Source organism: Electrona antarctica (assembly GCF_951216825.1).
Source record: "Electrona antarctica genome assembly, chromosome: 22".
Taxonomy (NCBI): Eukaryota; Metazoa; Chordata; class Actinopteri; order Myctophiformes; family Myctophidae; genus Electrona; species Electrona antarctica.
In genome coordinates this window covers 5,312,212-5,333,177 of record NC_136805.1, presented here as the reverse complement: position 1 = coordinate 5,333,177, position 20,966 = coordinate 5,312,212, and the positions used below count along the sequence as shown (strand labels likewise).

The 20,966-nt window shown below is 43.2% G+C and overlaps 1 protein-coding gene across 1 annotated transcript; it reads left to right on the top strand.

Moving 5' to 3' along the window:
* The first annotated feature begins 947 nt into the window (after positions 1-947).
* On the top strand, positions 948-11,216 carry LOC306915209 (tyrosinase-like). Its single transcript, XM_079492483.1, has 7 exons — positions 948-2,405; positions 3,920-4,130; positions 5,006-5,153; positions 6,269-6,450; positions 7,420-7,623; positions 8,806-8,926; positions 10,800-11,216. The coding sequence occupies exons 1-7, from the start codon at positions 1,581-1,583 to the stop codon at positions 10,921-10,923; spliced, it is 1,815 nt and encodes a 604-aa protein (XP_079348609.1). The 5' UTR covers positions 948-1,580; the 3' UTR covers positions 10,924-11,216.
* The last annotated feature ends 9,750 nt before the right edge of the window (positions 11,217-20,966 follow it).

The following is a 20,966-nucleotide window of genomic DNA, read 5'->3' as shown; positions in this document are numbered from 1 at the left end:
GTCTAAGGACGCTGCAGGCCCAGAACAGACTGAAGACCCTGCATCACACCTGGGGGTCTAAGGACGCTGCAGGCCCAGGACAGACTGAAGACCCTGCATCACACCTGGGGGTCTAAGGACGCTGCAGGCCCAGAACAGACTGAAGACCCTGCATCACACCTGGGGGTCTAAGGACGCTGCAGGCCCAGAACAGACTGAAGACCCTGCATCACACCTGGGGGTCTAAGGACGCTGCAGGCCCAGGACAGACTGAAGACCCTGCATCACACCTGGGGTTCTAAGGACGCTGCAGGCCCAGGACAGACTGAAGACCCTGCATCACACCTGGGGGTCTAAGGACGCTGCAGGCCCAGAACAGACTGAAGACCCTGCATCACACCTGGGGGTCTAAGGACGCTGCCGGCCCAGGACAGACTGAAGACCCTGCATCACACCTGGGGGTCTAAGGACGCTGCAGGCCCAGGACAGACTGAAGACCCTGCATCACACCTGGGGGTCTAAGGACGCTGCCGGCCCAGGACAGACTGAAGACCCTGCATCACACCTGGGGGTCTAAGGACGCTGCCGGCCCAGGACAGACTGAAGACCCTGCATCACACCTGGGGGTCTAAGGACGCTGCAGGCCCAGAACAGACTGAAGACCCTGCATCACACCTGGGGGTCTAAGGACGCTGCAGGCCCAGGGCAGACTGAAGACCCTGCATCACACCTGGGGATCTAAGGACGCTGCAGGCCCAGGGCAGACTGAAGACCCTGCATCACACCTGGGGGTCTAAGGACGCTGCAGGCCCAGGACAGACTGAAGACCCTGCATCACACCTGGGGGTCTAAGGACGCTGCAGGCCCAGGACAGACTGAAGACCCTGCATCACACCTGGGGGTCTAAGGACGCTGCAGGCCCAGGACAGACTGAAGACCCTGCATCACACCTGGGGGTCTAAGGACGCTGCAGGCCCAGGACAGACTGAAGACCCTGCATCACACCTGGGGGTCTAAGGACGCTGCAGGCCCAGGACAGACTGAAGACCCTGCATCACACCTGGGGGTCTATTGCCTTCCTTTACTGCCTGTAGACTAGAGTCTATCAGCATCGTGCATGACGTCCATTCATTTTTATCGTCCGTATGTTCTGAACACATTCCTGTCATTCCATTTAATTTGTAATCCCCAATGTCTGATTGTCAATTAATTCCTTTTCTCCGTTCACCCCCATCAGGGCCAATAATTTCAAAGCAATGTAAACAATGAATAATTCATATGATATTCAATAATCAGTCGTGCATTGCCAGAACAGACATGCAGGTGATTTGGAATTTTGTTTCTGTGTGCTTAGACTGCACACACACGAACAAGAGGGGGGCTCAGGGGGCTCAAAGTTGAGCTTTGATTGGGGTAATTACCCCCAGACCTCTGTAGTGGGAGGAGGTCAAAGTTTGCTCATTTCACAACATCATTATGGAACAAGTTCTTCCTCATAACACCGCCCATGGGGCGGGAACAGAACCTGAGTATCAGTTAAAAGGAAGGGAGACAGAAACTGTTCATTAGCTCTTTGGCTGGCTAATCGTTGCTGCTCCATCATGAGGAGCCTGTGTGTGTCCGTGAGCCTGCTGCTGTTAGTAGGGTCCTGCCTGTGCCAGTTCCCCCGGCCGTGTGCCAACTCGGAGGGTCTGCGGACCAAAGAGTGCTGCCCGGTGTGGGAGGGCGACGGCTCGGCCTGTGGCATTAAATCAGGCCGTGGCAAATGTGCCGAAGTGAAGGTGTCAAATGCGGCCATTTCTAAACAGTATCCTTACCATGGCAAAGACGATAGAGAAGACTGGCCACTAGCATTCTACAACAGGACCTGTAACTGTTTCGGGCGCTTCGGCGGCTACCAGTGCGGCGAGTGCCGGTTCGGCTACTACGGCCCCGACTGCTCCTCCTACAATAACCACGTGCGCAAGAACGTCATGAAGCTCTCAGACGAGGAGAAGAAGAAGTTAGTCGACTACTTTGACCTGGCGAAGAGCACCGTCAACCCCGACTACGTCATCGCCACCGCCACCAGGGAGGAAATGGGCCTGAACGGCGAGAATCCCCAGTTCGCCGACGCCACCACCTTCGACCTGTTCGCCTGGATCCATTACTACGTGACGCACCCCACCTTCCTCGGCAACGGCGAGGTGTTTGCGAACATCGACTTTGCCCACATGGCCTCGGCCTTCCCGATCTGGCACCGCGTGGAGCTGCTGTTCTTCGAGAACGAGATCAAGAAGTTGACCAAGGACAACGAATTCGCCATCCCCTACTGGGACTGGAGAGGCAAGACCGACTGTGACATCTGCACCGATGATCTAATGGGCGGACAGGACCCCAACTTCCCCAACCTCATCAGTTCCAAGTCTCCCTTCGGCCATTGGAAGGTAAGGAAACTAGCAATCGTGTGCTAATAGTGTACTACTTTCCATTCTTAATATAACTACAATCTATGCGATCATATAGCCTTTTTCAAAAGCACATAGCCTTGACGTGAGCTTTGATTTGACCCTTCTGTCTAAACTTGGGATCCCTTTGAGAGTCATGATAACCTGCTGTTCCAGTGGGCTGAGAAAAACACAGCATTCATCTTTAATCTCCATAAATTAAGAAGACGTGCATGGATGAAAATCATACATCAGAGTGAGATGCTGCTCTCTCATTGTGTGTGGATGCATCATATTTAGGCGATACCATTCAGTATCAGTTCGAGGAACCCGTCAAATATGTCATTATTCTTTCCCACATTTTGTGCCACTGTTTCCCTAGCTGGTTTCTTCCCATCATGCCGTCACTTGGTGGGGTTTTTTTTTAAACTAATTTGATGAACAAACTCACTGGATTGGCTTTTATTCCCTCATTTCCTCTTAATACTGCCAGTTTCCTAGTGGTATACCAACAGAAATGTGTTGAGGCCCTGTTCAGATGATTAGTATCCTGTATCCTGTGTAGTGCTTTATTGTCTGTATTAGAGATAGCCTGCACCTTTGAGGAAGCCTTCATGACCAAGGTCATTAAATGCCAACCCCTTCTACATGCCATATCTCAGAGCTGGGCTATAGGTGCAGACTATATAGACCAGGGGTTCTCAACGTTTTTGGCCGGGGACCCCCGAAAATGCTTTGGCAACGTCTCGGGACCCCCGCCCCGCCCCCTCCCGACCCCCAATATAAATTGACTGCTACAATAACCTTAAACCATTTTGGGCGGGAACCCCTTTTGGTGTTTTAAGCATTGCTATAATTTAGCTATTTAAAAATAGCAGATCTACAAGCTCATAGCGCGCCACCGAGTGGCGCGCTACAAGCTTGTAGGTCTGCTATTTTTGAAAAATCGTGAAAAGAAAATTAAAAAAATAAATCTTTTTTTTCTTTTTTCTTTTTGGGAAATAATTTGGGGACCCCCTAAAATAATTGGGCGACCCCCCCGAGGGGTCGCGACCCACGGGTTGAGAACCCCTGATATAGACTATAGTTTTTATATTTGGCAGCCTAGGGCATATACCCAGAGACTCTGTCTTTAGAGGGTTCCAACAACGTGGGATGCCCTAAAGTGCCTATAAGCAAAAAGGCTGGCAAATTAAGTATTGTGCTGTCTCTGCTATAATTGGCAGCTGCCCACATATGGCAGAGCCGCTGTTACTTTATACACATAAGCGTACTGCAGTGACATACCTATTGTGTCGTGAAAACACAAGCCATGATTTTGTGAATGTAATCTTACTGCACCTATATTTGTGTCCTTGTATGCATCTACAGTACTTTTGTGTGGACATAAAATACATGGTTAAAGTGTGTGTGTGTGTGTGTGTGTGTGTGTGTGTGTGTGTGTGTGTGTGTGTGTGTGTGTGTGTGTGTGTGTGTGTGTGTGTGTGTGTGTGTGCGTGTGCGTGTGCGTGTAGGGTGTCTGCACCCTCCCAGAAACCTACATCAAAGAGGGGAAGCTGTGCGACGGCAAAAAGGAGGGTCTGCTCCTGCGTAACGCGGGCAACGACGACCTGTACCAGCGCATGCCGTCGTCCAACGAGGTGGAGCTGATGATGGCGTTCGACGAATACGACACGAATCCCTTCAACCGCACCTCCGAGAGGAGCTTCAGGAACATGCTGGAGGGTAAGGCAGAGTCATACCATTTGTCACACAGTTTTGTTTTTCACTGACAAAAAACGAAATATTAAAAAAATGAAATAAACTGAGCTACGATGACTAAAACTAACTTCATCAACAAATACAAACTAGACTAATGTGTTGTGGAGGGACTATAGTGGAGAAGAGTTCCAGTGGAACTAGAAAAAGACAAGTCATTTTATGCTTGGTTGCATGCTAAAAAATAGCAGAGCAATAGCAGAATACACATGAGCTTGTAGTAGATCGACCATTTTCAGCATGCATTTTAAGAAATCAAATTCATACAGAGACACAAAGGGTGTTCAATAACACAATAAATCAAAAAAGAAATGCCCGACAGCAACAGTGTTTCTATTTAATCATATAGTATTTATTTTCTTTAAACTCTTTTAAAGTTAAAGTGAATTTTCATTGTGATGCTGGCAAACAATAACATATACTATACACGAGTTCCATTCCAAACAACAATTTACAATTTACAATTTAGGCATTTAGCAGACGCTCTTAATCCAGAGCGATTTACATTAGGCAGGAACAAAAGTATGGGAATACATCACATATATAAAATGCATTTATCAAGAAACATGCGTAAGCTAAGAACGTAACTAGAACATATCTATATAATGACACTATACATATTAACTATACATATATACTATACTATGCTATACATATGTAGGCTACTATGATGTGCTATGACTATATACAATGCAATTATTGTGCTGTCTACATGACATGCTATAAGTCTGTTTCAAAAACAACCGATTGCCCCTATCATAACATTGCTCTGAAAATTTGCACGAACGCTTTTGGGATTTCTTCAAGTGGTCACTCACTCAGTGCGTGCGTTCCTCCCGCAGGTTGGGTCAGTTCGAGGACCGGCAAGGTGGTCGACGGTAAAGGCTACATGCACAACCTCGTGCACAACTTCCTGAACGGCACCATGTCAATCATCGAAGCCACGGCCAATGACCCCATATTCTTCCTGCACCACGCCTTCATAGACAGGTGCAGTATATCACACACACGCACGCACGCACACACGCACGCACGCACAGACACACAGACACACACGTGCACGCGCCCGTAACTAGTCGACTAGTAAATCCACTAGTCGACCTTGTTGGTACTAGTTGACTAGTTGATAAGAAAAAAAATAAAATTTATTTATTTTATTTTTTATTTTTTCCCCGATTTTGTAGGCCTCAAGATCAGGTAGATTATAGTTATAGTCACCATGTACACAGTTTTTCAATGTACAAATATTTATTAAAAAAAAATTACATAATAGGTAGTTAAACAACTAGTCGACTAGTCGACTAGAAAACTAGGCAACTAGTCAACTAGTAAAAATGACTAGAAGTGAATGCCCTTGCGCACACTCATTCACTTCACAATGAAGTGATAGTACCAATACTGCGATGCAGATGTACTCGAGTAGAAGTCCCGTTTATTAAAAATGTACTCAAGTAAAAGTACAAATGTATAGGCATTAAAATGTACTTAAAGTACTAAAAGTAAAAGTACTCATATTACAGAATGTCCCATTTCCAATAGCCGATCTACAAGCTCACAATGCTATTGTGAGCTCGTAGATCGGCTATTTTCAAATGGCCGAAATGTATAGGACTGAAGTGGTTAATATTATGATTGATGATTGACTTACAGGACACTTTTTACAGTTTACATAAACAAATTACAATAAACCGACATGACCAACAATGATCAAGTGAATACCAAACTGACTAATACACTCCAGATCCTTACAAGGCAGATTACATAATATACAAAATAAAATAAAATAAAATACCATAAAATAAATGTTTGTTAAATGTTTGATAAATGTATGTTTTCTAATTAAAGAACAGCTGTCCTATAGTGGACTCCTAATGCGTCATGGTAATTCAGTGTCATACATATTCTGAAGAAAACCTGACATTAATAAGAACATTATAGTGGTGTGTAAAAACAAAATCTAGAATTTGCCCCACACACACACACGCGCGCATGCACGCACGCACACACGCACGCACACTTTGTTTATGCAATTCTGACAAACTGTCTGTCTGTCTCTCGCTCTCTCTCTCGACTCTCTCCATCTACCTCTCCTCGGTCCGCTCTAGTCTTATGGAACGTTGGCTGAGAAAGCATCTGCCATTCTACGAAGACTTCCCAAACGAAGGCGCTCCCATTGGCCACAGCCAGGGCTACCACATGGTTCCCTTCCTGCCCATCTACAGGAACATCGAGTACATGCTGTCCAAGAACCTGGGCTACGAATACGACTACCTGCAGGAACTCACCGGTCAGTACAAAACAAAACAGGTTAACGCTTGAGTGTCTGCGTGGCTCGGGTCACACAGTCGAAGCACGGCGGTGCTCTGTCTCTGTTCTGGGGGGAGATGAGGGGCAGGACAGCTCGCAATTCATTTTCAATGGGAGTCACGTGGTTTTACTCGATGGGGGGGGGGTTTCGTCAAAACCACATGACTCCCTTTGGAAATTAATTGCGAGCTGTTCTGCCCTCCCCCCTCCCCCCAGAACAGCGAGAGAACGCCTGTTTCGACAGTGAGCGGAGCCTCTGAGGTCTTTCTGACCCATTTTGAGATTTTAATTCTTTGCCTCCCTTCCATGACTTTTCCTAAATATTTGATTCAAACATTTTCTAAAGACGAAATTAGACATACTTCTACCATCTCTGTCTGTTCATTTATGCTACTTGTCGGTCAAACTGGACCTGAAATATTGTAGTGATTATAACCAAGCTAACAGAAGACCTAATAATAAACATAGACCATATGTTTTTCCCCAACCCAAAATAAATGTGCCGAACATATAGACGATATAGTCTATAAAAGTAACACACTTTTTGCTACTCCTCCTACAGATTTTGTCCAAAACTCTCACATTTTTTTTACACAAGATTTCTGGACTTTCTGAAAGCGTGATCCTACACATGATATTAAACACCGTAAATGTTATCAGCGGGGCCTGTTTTACATAAGAAATGCCAAACCTCATGAAACGCATCATAAGCCGATCAACCCAAAACTGCCACTGTACAATGCACCGCCAAAACAGATTTCACTTTGACCCATAGGAGGCGCCACAAACGCCAGAAGTTCAAGTTGAGCCATTAGGTTGCAGCAACGTACCGGTGCTCTGTTTTGGACCAGTCTGTGTCAATGAATTAATTTATTTAGTTTATTAATATTACAACGAACACTAACGTTTTATGTTTTGTCTGTCTCTGCCTCTCCGTCCGTCCGTCCAGCCAATGTTGATGTTGACGTTGCCGTGTGGTCGGACTGGTCAGACTGGTCAGACTGCACCATCCCAGGACTGGACATCAGGTGTAAACCAATCCCCGGAACTCAGGCTCGAGACCGCCGCTGTGTTCGCCACGGTGAAGATGGAACCTGCGTGGGAGACACGACCGAAACACGAGCCTGTTACAATATAAGGGAGTGTTGTAATTGTAAGAGACACGCGCACAAACGCGCACACACACACATGCACACACACACACACACACACACACACACGCACACGCACACAGCCCTTATTTATTGAGTAAGCTCAAGCTAAGTACAAGAATTCCACTGCTATGTTATGACTGATGCTCTGAGCTGTACATTTACTACATTATATCCAGCAGCTCTTAATGTGCACAATAGTTAACTTCACCGTTTAAATCCACACTTTCCCATGAAGTGCTGCATACTACGCTCCCTCCTGGTCACGCTTCACTAAGTGTCTTTGCCGAACTGTCTAAAAGCTCACAAAGCATGCCGTTGTTGTGTTATTATTAGTTAGTTTATTTATTTCGGTCATTTTTTGAGTGGTGCAACCACTCCAACGAACAGCAATGTCCGTGTCCGTGTTTGTGTGTGACTATGTGACCAGTACCAATGAGTACCAAAAGTGGCGCTGTTGTGCCAGAAACGGAGAGAGAGAGATAGTGCTGCATGTTGCCTGCTAATGAGAGAGAGAGAGAGAGACAGAGAGGGGGGCGGGGGGGGGGGATTTGCACCACTCGGTTCACACGGGTGTGATTTTTTTAAAACAACACAGTTGTTGGCCGAAGAGGTTATAGGGCTGAATCCGAAGCTTACATTGTCCACCTTACGTAGATCTGCTCTTGTCTTTTTGCCACATTTCAGCCCCGATTTTAATAGTGTGTTAATAAGTGTTCAAGTGGTTAAACTCTATATAGGGGTCCACCAGGGCTCTGTACTTGATCCTTTTACCCTCTGCATCAACAGATGCAGAGGGGAACCCCTTTTGGTGTTTTAAGCATCATGTTGTGCTTTAGCTGTTGAAAAATAGCAGATCTACAAGCACCGAGTGCCGCTCTATGAACTTGTAGATCTGCTATTTTTTGAAAAATCGCGAAAATGTGTGCGCAAACCTTGGAATATTCTTTCAGAGCGACCGATTTTAACTCAAATCTTTGCTTCTTAACATATTTTGAGATGGGGGGGGGGGTTGGCGGGCCAATTACATATAATTTTTGGAGTCCTTGATATGAAATATTGAGTGATTTAGGCCTAGAAACAGGTAGGCTATTTCAGAAAACCTTTTTTTTTATTTCGACGTCAGGCCTAAATGGTTAATAAGCAATGTTATTCATCATAGTTGTATATCTGTGTGTCTGCAGTGAAAGGTACATGGGGCGCATGGTCAGACTGGTCCAGGTGCAGGCCGTCATGTGGAAGCTTCAACTCCAAACAATTCAGGGAGAGAATCTGTGATGCTGACTACGCAGCATCTGGCTACACGTAAGGAGACGAACTCACTCACTCACTCACAATCAGTGGTGTAAAGTAACTAAGTACATTTACTTAAGTACTGTACCTGAGTACAATTTTGAGGTATTTGTATTTCCAATTTCCAGTACTTTTACTTCTACTCCACTACAAATAGCTGATCTACAAGCTCTCAATGCGTCGCAACGCGAGCCTTTAGATCGGCTATTTTCAATAGATTTTGTACACATTTTGAACTTGTGAAATGGGACATTCTGCAACATGGGGACTTTTACTTTTAGTACTTTAAGTACATTTTGATGCAGATACTTTTGTACTTTTACACAAGTACATTTTCAATTCCATACTTTTACTTGTAACGAAGTAGTTCTAAATTGCAGTATTGGTACTTTTACTTAAGTGAAACAATTGAGTACTTTTTTCACCACTGCTCACAATCAACAACATTGAACTTACAATTTACAATTACAATTTACAATTTAGGCATTTAGCAGACGCTCTTAATCCAGAGCGATTTACATTAAGCAAGAACAAAAAGCATGGGAATACATCACATATGTAAAATGCATTTATCGCGAAACATGCGTAAGCTAAGAACGTAACTAGAACATATCTATATAATGACACTATACATATAAACTATAACTAGAACATATCTATATAATGACACTATACATATAAACTATACATATATGCTATACTATGCTGTACATATATACTATGAAGTGCTATGACTACATCATGGACTTACTTCATACTCATAGCCATGAAGTACCTTTTTCTGTTTCTTATGGGGATATAGTTTAATACTGTGGTTTTCAACCAGTGGTCCGGGGGCCACCAGTGGTCCAGGTGGTCCCCAGCTAAATGATGGAGAGTTGGTAACCAAATGGACCCTTATAGATCTTTAACTCTTGAGAGCGTAAAATGAAACCTTAAGAGTTAGATTATTGTTAAACATCTGCATTAGTTAATTTACAAGAAGTCTACACAATTAGAGAATGTAGAAGAATTGTTATTTCCGTCAACGTTTGCCTGTTATGTCTCCTAATGGTACCAACCTCAATACAGCACGGATACTGGAAAAAATATGATGTTATTAACGACAACGAAATATTCGTTAGTTTTGGGTCTGAGAGTCTAAATTCTGAATAAATATCATGCCTTGATATGAAAATGGTTGAAAACCACTGACATATAACTTATTGTGGACTAAACCAGACTTTTTTCTGTTTGTTATGGGGATATTGTTTAATATCTTGTGCGCTATATCTTGCCCTTATCCCTTATCCCCAAACTAATTTGCCATTTTTACTATTTTAAAAAACCTTTTTCAAATAGTTCAAATAGTTCAAATAGCCGATCTACAAGCTCACAATGTCTTGATGTAGTTGGCTCGGCTAGTTGAACTTTTTTTTAAAATGTTTTTCAAAATAGTAAAAAATGGCAAATAAGTTTAGGGATAAGGGATAAGGGTGGCGCAAGATGGAGCTCTGTCAGCCTGGGCACACTTTAGATTCCATGTGCGGACAGAAGAAGCTGTGTTTTGCGTAATTTCCGTTTTTTTAGACAGCTGGTGGATGGAAAAGAAGCTCCACCCACGTGGCAGGTTGCCGCTGGGGCAAAGCTGCTTTTCCGGGAATCTGGCCAGCGCGGCAACCTGCCGCGTGGGTGGAGCTTCTTTCCATCCACCAGCTGTCTAAAAACCCGGAAAAGACGTCGGGAGTCAGCTTCCTTTGGCCGCACATGGAATCTTAGATGTGCCCATACCCTGTGTGTGTGTGTGTGTGTGTGTGTGTGTGTGTGTGTGTGTGTGTGTGTGTGTGTGTGTGTGTGTGTGTGTGTGTGCACGCGTGTGCTCATTCGTTTCTGCTTCTGTTCCCAGTGAAAGCATAACTTTCTACGGGAAACCTGAAGTTAACTGTGGTGAGCTTCCGGAGTTCCAAACCAAGACTGAATCCAAACCTTGTGATGTTCCCAACTGTCTGGAGGGCCGGCGCTTCGTTTAAGTGGATTTGAGGGCTTATTGATGACTATTTTCTACGACAACAACAACCACATTCTCCACTATTGTATTAAATCCTGAAAATAGCACATCTATATGGCTGTTTTCTGTGTTTGTGTTGATTGGGTGTGTAATTGCCATTGAGGTATACTGACGAAAAATAGCAATCCATGCAGTACTCTTTGGACCTGTAATTGGAATGAGTGGACTTTAAGTCCTTTGGCTAACTTATAAGGCGTCTATATTACATTTTCTAAATATTTTGTGGTGTATTATGCCTAGAATTAGCCAAGGAAGTTGCGTGGTTGATTTGATCCCTATTCTGAATGTTTGAAAAATAAACAAAGAGCAAAGCAAAGCATAATGACGTGTACAAGTCTGTCTGTCTCTCGTCTGTGTGTGAACATTTCAGACATTCAGAGAATAAGGCTATACAATGAGGGCTATACAATGAGGCATTACTTGTTTACATTCAGACTCTGCATTCTTGGAACTGCACATTGGTGCATAGAAGTTTTTGAGGATTAAAAAAAAAGATGAAAATCAATCCGAGGCGGCATACCGGCATGCCGTTTTTCATCATTTTCGAGGATTTGAAAAAAAAGCTGAAAATCACTCCGAGGCCATGGGCTATAGCCCATGGCCTGGGACGGCATACTATAGCACGCCGGTTTTCATCATTTTTGAGGATTTGAAAAAATAACTCAAACTACAAAACATTTCAAAGTAATAACTTCCAGCACAAAGTGTGAATGGAGTTTCTAGGTGAAAGTGATTTTTTGACGTGCCATAGAGCCCCATTATAAATTTCTCAAATTTGAAAGCACTATATTTCTAAAACTATGAAACATCTCAGAGATTCCTTTTCAGGCAAACATGTCCACCGTAAGATGAACCCAAATAGGGTTAAATGGGGTTTCTAGGTGTAAGTATGTAGGACTAGTAGCATGCCAAAGTTTGTGCTATTGCCATTGTGAATGCATTGGGCGTTTAAGTTAAATAACTACAAAACATTTCAAAGTAAAAGGTTCCAGCATGTGTCTCCACAGTAAGCTGAATTATAAAGTGTAAATGGAGTTTCTAGTTGAAAGTGATTTTTTACTTCAAGGTCCTTTTCTTTACCAACTGCACCATCACTATGACTGAGTGAGACTTCCGGGCGATTTTATCTTCTTCTTTATTCAAAGTAGGCTAAAGTTTCAGAGTAAAGACCAGAGTGGGATTTGAACCCACAACTGAATCATGTAGACAACCACTTAACACATTGCACTGCATGGTTGTCTGTGTTCTGTCCTCTGTATTATCTGATTAACATCCACGATAACACTTAAAAGCACTAAAGGTGGCCGAACGGTTTGCGGAGCGGTCTTGATACCGGAAGGTCGCCAGTTCGTATCCCCGGACCGGCACGTTAAAATTACCACCGCTGAAGTGCCCTTGAGCAAGGCATTGAACCACTACCATGAAATGTTCTATGAGCAGGGCCTGGCTGTAAACAAGTATCTGATGCTTAGTCCAGTTACCCTGGGTAAATATAGTAACTTTGCTTTGCTTTGCTTTGATGCACAGCAAATAGCATTCAAATGCTCTGTACATGATCCCAAGGCCCCATTTGAAAAGTGACACCAAGAAGAACAACTTACAACTTGAAATCACAGTGAGCTCAGTGGCACCCTTGTTAAGATGATGTAGCCTGGCTGTGATTTGAGTGTGGCTTATTAGCCAGGCTAAAGATGATGTCCATCCCTAAACCTCCCTCCATGCATTCTCTATGGTAGTGAAAATTCACTACGGGCGCAGTACCCTTTTTTGCGGCCGGACCGCGGCACTGTCCTAATCTCACTGCCGATGTAATATATATGTCTGGCCACAGAGTGGGTGTGGATGGCTATGGCGCTGTTCTGAATTTCACTGCCAAATTACTCTGTTCTTCTTCTCTCGTTTCTCTGAGTTCCTGTGTTATGTTTATCCTCTCGTCTCGTTGTATTTTTTCCTGCTCATCATCATCATCACCTTTTTGTTACTTTATCACAGCTAACAATCACATCAAGGTCTGTGAAATACTTTGTAATGAATAGCGGACTCTCTCGCGATTTTGGCGTTTAAGTTTTATATATTTTTCGACGAGATTAATGCCTGGATTTATATATGTCTCTCTGCCTGTTTAATGTTTAGGCCACATACATGAAGTCCCGAGCAGCAGCAGAAACCGACAGGTGGGTAAACATGTGTATACATTGACAGATTCTTTATTTTGCACGTCTTTGACAAAGGAAGGAATTCTAATCGAATTAGCGTGTTAGCATCATCGTAAACAGACGTTTCATGGCTCAATGGGGCACGAACAGATCACTTTCTGACTTGTCAAAGGAAACGTTTTAATGCTTAGCTGTCTTGGTGATTTGGTGAATGTAGTGGATTCGTTTTTAGATCGATCAGGGATCTGTTAATTGTGTACTGTGCTGAGCTGTTACTGTACATGGGGCTGAACCCTGCATAGCAAGTTAGCAACCAGCAGACAAAATAATAACTCACTGTATCAGTGTTTACTCCTTAAACCCTACAATAGACCCGATGTTATATTTCATGATGTAACATTTATTTGACTGAGTTTAATGGTCTGATGTGTTGAAAATAGCTGATCAACAAGCTCGTAGATCGCCTAGTTTCAAATAGCCAATGTGTAGGCCTATAGGCTTTATAGTGGCTTTAGCTGATGTTGATGCTATTTAAAAAACAAAACACAAAATCTGGGGGTCCCCGGACCCCTCACTGTGCTATTGGAGGCTATATTGTTATTATAGGTCAGTCAGTAAACACTGAAGTTGGTGCTTTCATTTAAGTACATTGATTCACAATACTAGAATGCACTTTTAATTATAATACATGAAGCAGACAGCCCCCCCTGTGATTAAATCTTTAGCATTACACTGCAACCACACTGTGGTTAATATGTTTTATTCACAATGCAAAGTTATTGTACTCCTATCATGGCACAGTGGATTCATATTGTAATCGATCTGGGATGTTAACATTGTGCAAAACTGTGTTCAATGAATTGCCTCATCTGCTACATTAACTGTTATTGCTACTCCTAGAGCATGTTGACATGGACAGGACAGCTTAGTTAATAGCATCTCTGTTATAATTAATGGGCTTGTTTGGTGGATTAAATGATTTTATTAGACAAATGTAGAACAGTCAAAACAAAATAATTCACATGCAAGTAAAGGCATGGTGTTGCAAAGCAAAAAAAGCACTGGTAGAGTACTATCCAAGCTTCTGCCTGGATATAGGGTTCGAATCCCTACAGCGCTGTGACCTGCTGACTGCCTCGCCTTTGTCCTGTTGTACATTAAAAATCACACCCGTGTGAACTGAGTGGTGTAAGGTCTTATATAGACTGATCAGCTGTGGTCTGACGTAATGTCTGACGTAATGAAATCACACCCGTGTGAACTGGGTGACCATAGCAACCGTGCTCATTTTTTGAGCACAGACAGACAGACAGACAGACTAACAAAGCCAGTTGTAGGAGTGGTTTACACCACTCAAAAATATTAAATGCACTATTTCACTAGAGTGTAAAGACGCTGTGTTCAGATTACCACACTTGAAACCCAAATATATTGTCTACCATACAACAGTAATACAACAACATAATTTGTGTGATATAGCAATGCAATTTTATATATCATATCAATATTTATAACACCCAGACAGCTAATGCAGTGTTTTCCAAACTCAACAGTAAACAAGCGAACATACAGTTTAAGTGTACACTTGAGTTTTGGTGTTTAGTAAGAGTCATGACTACTTTTCAAGGTGTATAGCTTGCTGCAAACGGATGACTGTTTTTTTATTTTTTTTATTTGATACTTTATTTAGTATTTTCAACAGTTGTAGACCTGAGGACGATTCTACAAGTGTCTTCTAAATCATGACAGTTTTCTGAAAAACCTATGCTTTCATGTCAGTGGTGCTCAACCTTTTTCATGTCACGGACCCCCGGGGGTCCGTGACATGAAAATAAGCTGATTAGAGTTCAAAACGTTCGCTCTGAAATAATATATATTCTAATATTTGCGCCACATTTTCCAAACATAGCAGATCTACAAGCTCGTAGTGCGGCACCGCGCTATGAGCTTGTAGATCTGCTATTTTTCAATAGCTAAAGTATAACATAATCCTTAAAACACCAAAAGGGGTTCCCGCCCAGAATGGGTTAACCATACAACAAGTCCCTGTGCCCCTTTGCCACACAGGCCCAGGAACTGCTTCACACAACACCAGCCAAGGCTTCCTCGGTGATGGCGAGATGGAGGGATCAGTGGAAGGCAGCAGAACATCCAGGCTTCACCACTACATCAAGGATCCCACAGATGTTCATGGCCAGCCAGCACCTGCCCCGCATGGAGTGGACAACCCTCAATCGTCTGAGGACAGATGTGGGACGTTTCAGTACAGCAATGCAGAATCCCTTCTGTATCTCTACTCAGCCGACACGTTTTGTGATTTGATGCGTGAGTTATAGGGACAATGCAGAACTTTCTAATCAAACTAACCGGTCATTTAAAAAACAATATGCTTTCCCTGCCTGTTTCAGGTGTTTTAGTTAACGAGTGAGTGAGCGGCAGACCTTGGCGACGCAGTGCAGGCGTTGGGCGCTGCCTTCATGGACGCACAGGTCAAAGTCTCCTTCTGGAGGTGAGGAGGAGGGCTGCCACATCACCTCACAGTCCAACTGTCTGTATGCCTCTACTGTGCCTGAGGACTGTGCCACACACACACACACACACACACACACACACACACACACACACACACACACACACACCAGTGTTGATAAAAACAAATGACTAAAACTTTTTTCATAGAGAGAGAGAATGGACATGGAATGGAATGGAAGCACCTTAAGGAATGTGTACACTGTTTATACCCCTACACTGCTTACAGCAAATGACACCTGTATAAAGAAATTCTGTTATATAAACAGAGCAATACATTCTTAATTTGTTTTATTTTAAAACATATGCCAGGGCCCTCCATAAGCGAATATCTTTTTTATGGCTCTAGCAGTGATTCTCAATCCGTTTAATTTCAAGGACCCCCATTTTGACATGCATTAGTCTACGGACCCCCATTTCTGGCATTTCTATCTCTGGGTCCCCCAATTTATATTTTCAAATCAATGTTAATTTAACTATGAGAGTGTACAAAGGGTCCATTTGGTTACTAACTATCATTTAGCTGCATGGGGACCCCCTGGAACTCCCTCGGAGTCCCCGGACCCCACTTGGTCATCTAGATGGAAAGAATTTATCCAAATTCATGAATTCAATCATAACTAAATATAAGCAGTATAGAGTAGAAAATCAAGGGCAGAGAAATAATCGAAAATCACTGCGAAACGGCATACTATAGCATGCCGTTTTTCATCATTTTTGAGGATTTGAAAAAAAGCCGAAAATCACTCTGAGACCATGGGCTATAGCCCATGGCCTCGGACGGCATACTATAGCGTGCCGCTTTTCATCATTTTCGAGGATTTGAAAAACGGCATGCTATAGTATGCCGTCCGAGACCATGGGCTATAGCCCATGGTCTCGGAGTGATTTTCGGCTTTTATTCCCAAATCCTCAAAAATGATGAAAAAAGGCATGCTATAGTATACCGTCCGAGGCCATGGGCTGAACTTGAACCCACGAACTGTGGCTCATATAGACAGCAGATTATCACAGAGTGCCACCATGCTCTCTCTCTCCTCAGCTTTCCAGTGTTCTTTTGGATGGTATTCTCCAAAACATGCAGCACAGTGAAAGTAGGAGGAACTCAGCTGGATTTGAACTCACAACCTCTGGCTCCCATGGACATCATCTTAACAAGGGTGCCACTGAGCTCTCTGTGGTTTTAAGTTGTTCTTCTTGGTGGCACTTTTCAAATGGGGCCTTGGGATCATCATTTTAATGGTGTTTGCTGTGCATCAAAGGTGTCTTTAGTGCTTTTAAGTGTTATCGCGGATGTTAATCAGATAATACAGAGGAGAAACCATGACAGAACTTTATTTAACTTAAACGCCCAATGCATTCCCAATGGAAACTTTGGCATGCTACTAGTCCTACATACTTACACCTAGAAACCCAATTCAACCCTATTTAGGTTCATCTTACGGTGAACATGTTTGCCTGAAAAGGAATCTTTGAAATGTTTCATAGTCTTAGAAATGTCAAATAAACTGGAAGAAAAGTAACAAGTGTATGTTCTGGTCCTGTTGATTGAGCTGAGCAGGAGCCAGGTTTCAAGGTCCTGCTTAGCTCAATCAACAGGACCAGAACACACCTGGGCTGGCTGCCAATGCTCTGTACATGATCCCAAGGCCCCATTTGAAAAGTGACACCAAGAACAACTTTACAACTTGAAATCACAGTGAGCTCAGTGGCACCCTTGTTAAGATGACGTCCATATGAGCCAGAGGTTGTGAGTTCAAATCCAGCTTAGTTCCTCCTACTTTCACTCTGCAGCATGTTTTGGAGAATAACATCCAGAAGAACCCAAGAAAGAGATGGAAAGCTGAGGAGACCAGAGAGCATGGTGGCACTCTGGTCATAAGCTGCTGTCTATATGTGAGCCACAGGTTGTGGGTTCAAGTTCAGCCCATGGCCTTGGACGGCATACTATAGCATGCCGTTTTTCATCATTTTCGAGGATTTGAAAAAAAGACGAAAATCACTGCGAAACGACATACTATAGCATGCCGTTTTTCATCATTTTTGAGGATTTGAAAAAAAGCCGAAAATCACTCCGAGACCATGGGCTATAGCCCATGGCCTCGGACGGCATACTATAGCCGTCCGAGGCTATGGGCCATAGCCCATGGTCTCGGAGTGATTTCGTATTTTTTTCAAATCCTCAAAAATGATGAAAAACGGCATGCTATAGTATGGTGTCCGAGACCATGGGCTATAAATGATGAAAAACGAGGATTTGAAAAAAAGACGAAAATCACTGCGAGACCATGGGCTATAACCCATGGCCTGGGACGGCATACTATAGCATGCCGTTTTTCATCATTTTCGAGGATTTGAAAAAAAGACGAAAATCACTGTGAAACGACATACTATAGCATGCCGTTTTTCATCATTTTTGAGGATTTGAAAAAAAGCCGAAAATCACTCCGAGACCATGGGCTATAGCCCATGGCCTCGGACGGCATACTATAGCCGTCCGAGGCTATGGGCCATAGCCCATGGTCTCGGAGTGATTTCGTATTTTTTTCAAATCCTCAAAAATGATGAAAAACGGCATGCTATAGTATGGTGTCCGAGACCATGGGCTATAAATGATGAAAAACGAGGATTTGAAAAAAAGACGAAAATCACTGCGAGACCATGGGCTATAACCCATGGCCTGGGACGGCATACTATAGCATGCCGTTTTTCATCATTTTCGAGGATTTGAAAAAAAGACGAAAATCACTGCGAAACGACATACTATAGCATGCCGTTTTTCATCATTTTTGAGGATTTGAAAAAAAGCCGAAAATCACTCCGAGACCATGGGCTATAGCCCATGGCCTCGGACGGCATACTATAGCCGTCCGAGGCTATGGGCCATAGCCCATGGTCTCGGAGTGATTTCGTATTTTTTTCAAATCCTCAAAAATGATGAAAAACGGCATGCTATAGTATGGTGTCCGAGACCATGGGCTATAAATGATGAAAAACGAGGATTTGAAAAAAAGACGAAAATCACTGCGAGACCATGGGCTATAACCCATGGCCTGGGACGGCATACTATAGCATGCCGTTTTTCATCATTTTCGAGGATTTGAAAAAAAGACGAAAATCACTGCGAAACGACATACTATAGCATGCCGTTTTTCATCATTTTTGAGGATTTGAAAAAAAGCCGAAAATCACTCCGAGACCATGGGCTATAGCCCATGGCCTCGGACGGCATACTATAGCCGTCCGAGGCTATGGGTCATAGCCCATGGTCTCGGAGTGATTTCGTATTTTTTTCAAATCCTCAAAAATGATGAAAAACGGCATGCTATAGTATGGTGTCCGAGACCATGGGCTATAAATGATGAAAAACGAGGATTTGAAAAAAAGACGAAAATCATCGGAGTGATTTTTGTCTTTTTTTTAATCCTCAAAAATGATGAAAAACTGCATGCTATAGTGTGACGGAAAAACGTGACGATTTTAGGAACACAAGGCTACTGTACTTTATACCTCATACTTTAATGCTTAGTATGAGGTATAAAGCAGCCTTGTGTTCCTAAAACAGAAAGATTGGGTATTGGGTAAGACTGACGTTATGTATCTTTCAGGACCTTTCACTGCTTTGTCTCAATATTTGGCCCTATATTTCTACAAAATACAAAACCTGTGATGTGCAGTCATTTCGGGGATAAACAAGGAATTGAAGGGTCAATAAAGTTGTTTTAAAGATGTACTGGGCATGTTCAAATCATATACTTTACATTTATTATTACAACCATTTTCCAAAGCATAGCCTTACGTTTTGGGGATGGTAATTTAACATTGAGGTGCCCACTGGCACTGGACCTGTATCCGTCGCTGAGTGTGGCTGATGATGGGTTCCTTCCATCACCTCCAGACTCCAGCGAGTGGATTGTCACATACATCCATACAGCTGAGGGGAATGTGACGCCATGGCTGCTGCCTCCTCCTTTTCACCTTTCTCTGCTTCTGACCTCCCCATGGATGGATGGATGTCCTCCAGGCTCCTGCTCAGCTCAATCAGCAGGACCACACCGTGACACATGACACGAATACATAGTCGTCAGATAGTCTTGGTACAGAGCGCCCCCTGGTGACTGTAATAACGTCTATGATGAATGAATGCATTTCACTCGCTGTGTAAAGTGGCTAGTGTTCAGAGGGCAGCTAGATGTTTCTGTCGTTGGTGTTGTTAGGCATTTTAGATAACAACATTTAACTTTAAACCTTGAACTCGCAAATCATTAAAAGTTCTAATTGAGTTAACAGTGGTCTACCATCTCAAGTCTTTAAGTGTGAGAGATCCTCCTTGGTTTGATTCCACTCAACCGTAGCTAAGGTAGAAAGAAACACTGTGGTTAAAAGTGTAACCTCGGCTGGGAGGCGAACCCCGGCCCTCGTATCAACAAGGCGCATACGTTACCAGTGGACTAAACTTTAGTCCAAACTAAAGTCCCCAAACAAAGACAAAGAAATTTGTCACGTTTTAAGCTATTTTAATATAAATATTTATTTACATTTGACTTCTTTACTAAAGACATTTAGTTATAATTATTAATTCCATTGCTTAATTGTATCAAATAAATCCACTAAAGACTAGGCCTAGTTGTAATAATTAATTCCATCTGTTAAATCCATTAAAGATATAGCTGTAACTTATTCATTCTATCACTGAGGAAATCTCCGGCGTGAGCGGACGTCCATACGCCGTTACTACGCGGTCCAAGAGAGAGACGGCGTATCAACGTCGTGCGCACGGCGTGTCGGCGTAGTTCATTTTCAGCTCACTTTCAACTGTCTGAAATCACACAAAAAACTGTTTTTGGACAAAAACAGTCCGACGGCGTGAGCGGACGTTGATACGCCGTTGATACGCCGTCCAGAGAGAGACGGCGTATCAACGTCGTATGGGTGGCGTGTCGGCGTAATTCATTACTTCATTTTGAACTGGACAATGTCGGGGCTGTTCACTTTCGAACTCTTTTAGCTTTGATTGCTTCTTTTATTTTCGTGTCCTGCACACAAAGTGCCCAAACCCCCATGGGTTTATAAGACACATTTACATTTAATTATATTCAATTCAATATTTGGCCTATATATTGAATTGTATATTGAATTAGAGTGAGCTGACTGCTGAGTGAGTGTTGGGCGTGTTTGCGTCAGACTTGGAAAAGTGATATTAACGTCTTTGTGCAATGTTATATAGGCAATATTTAAAAGTTCTCCAGAATTGAAGTTGAACTAGGAAATGTGGGACTTGAACATGGAACCTCTGTGTTGAGAGTCTGATCATCAGACC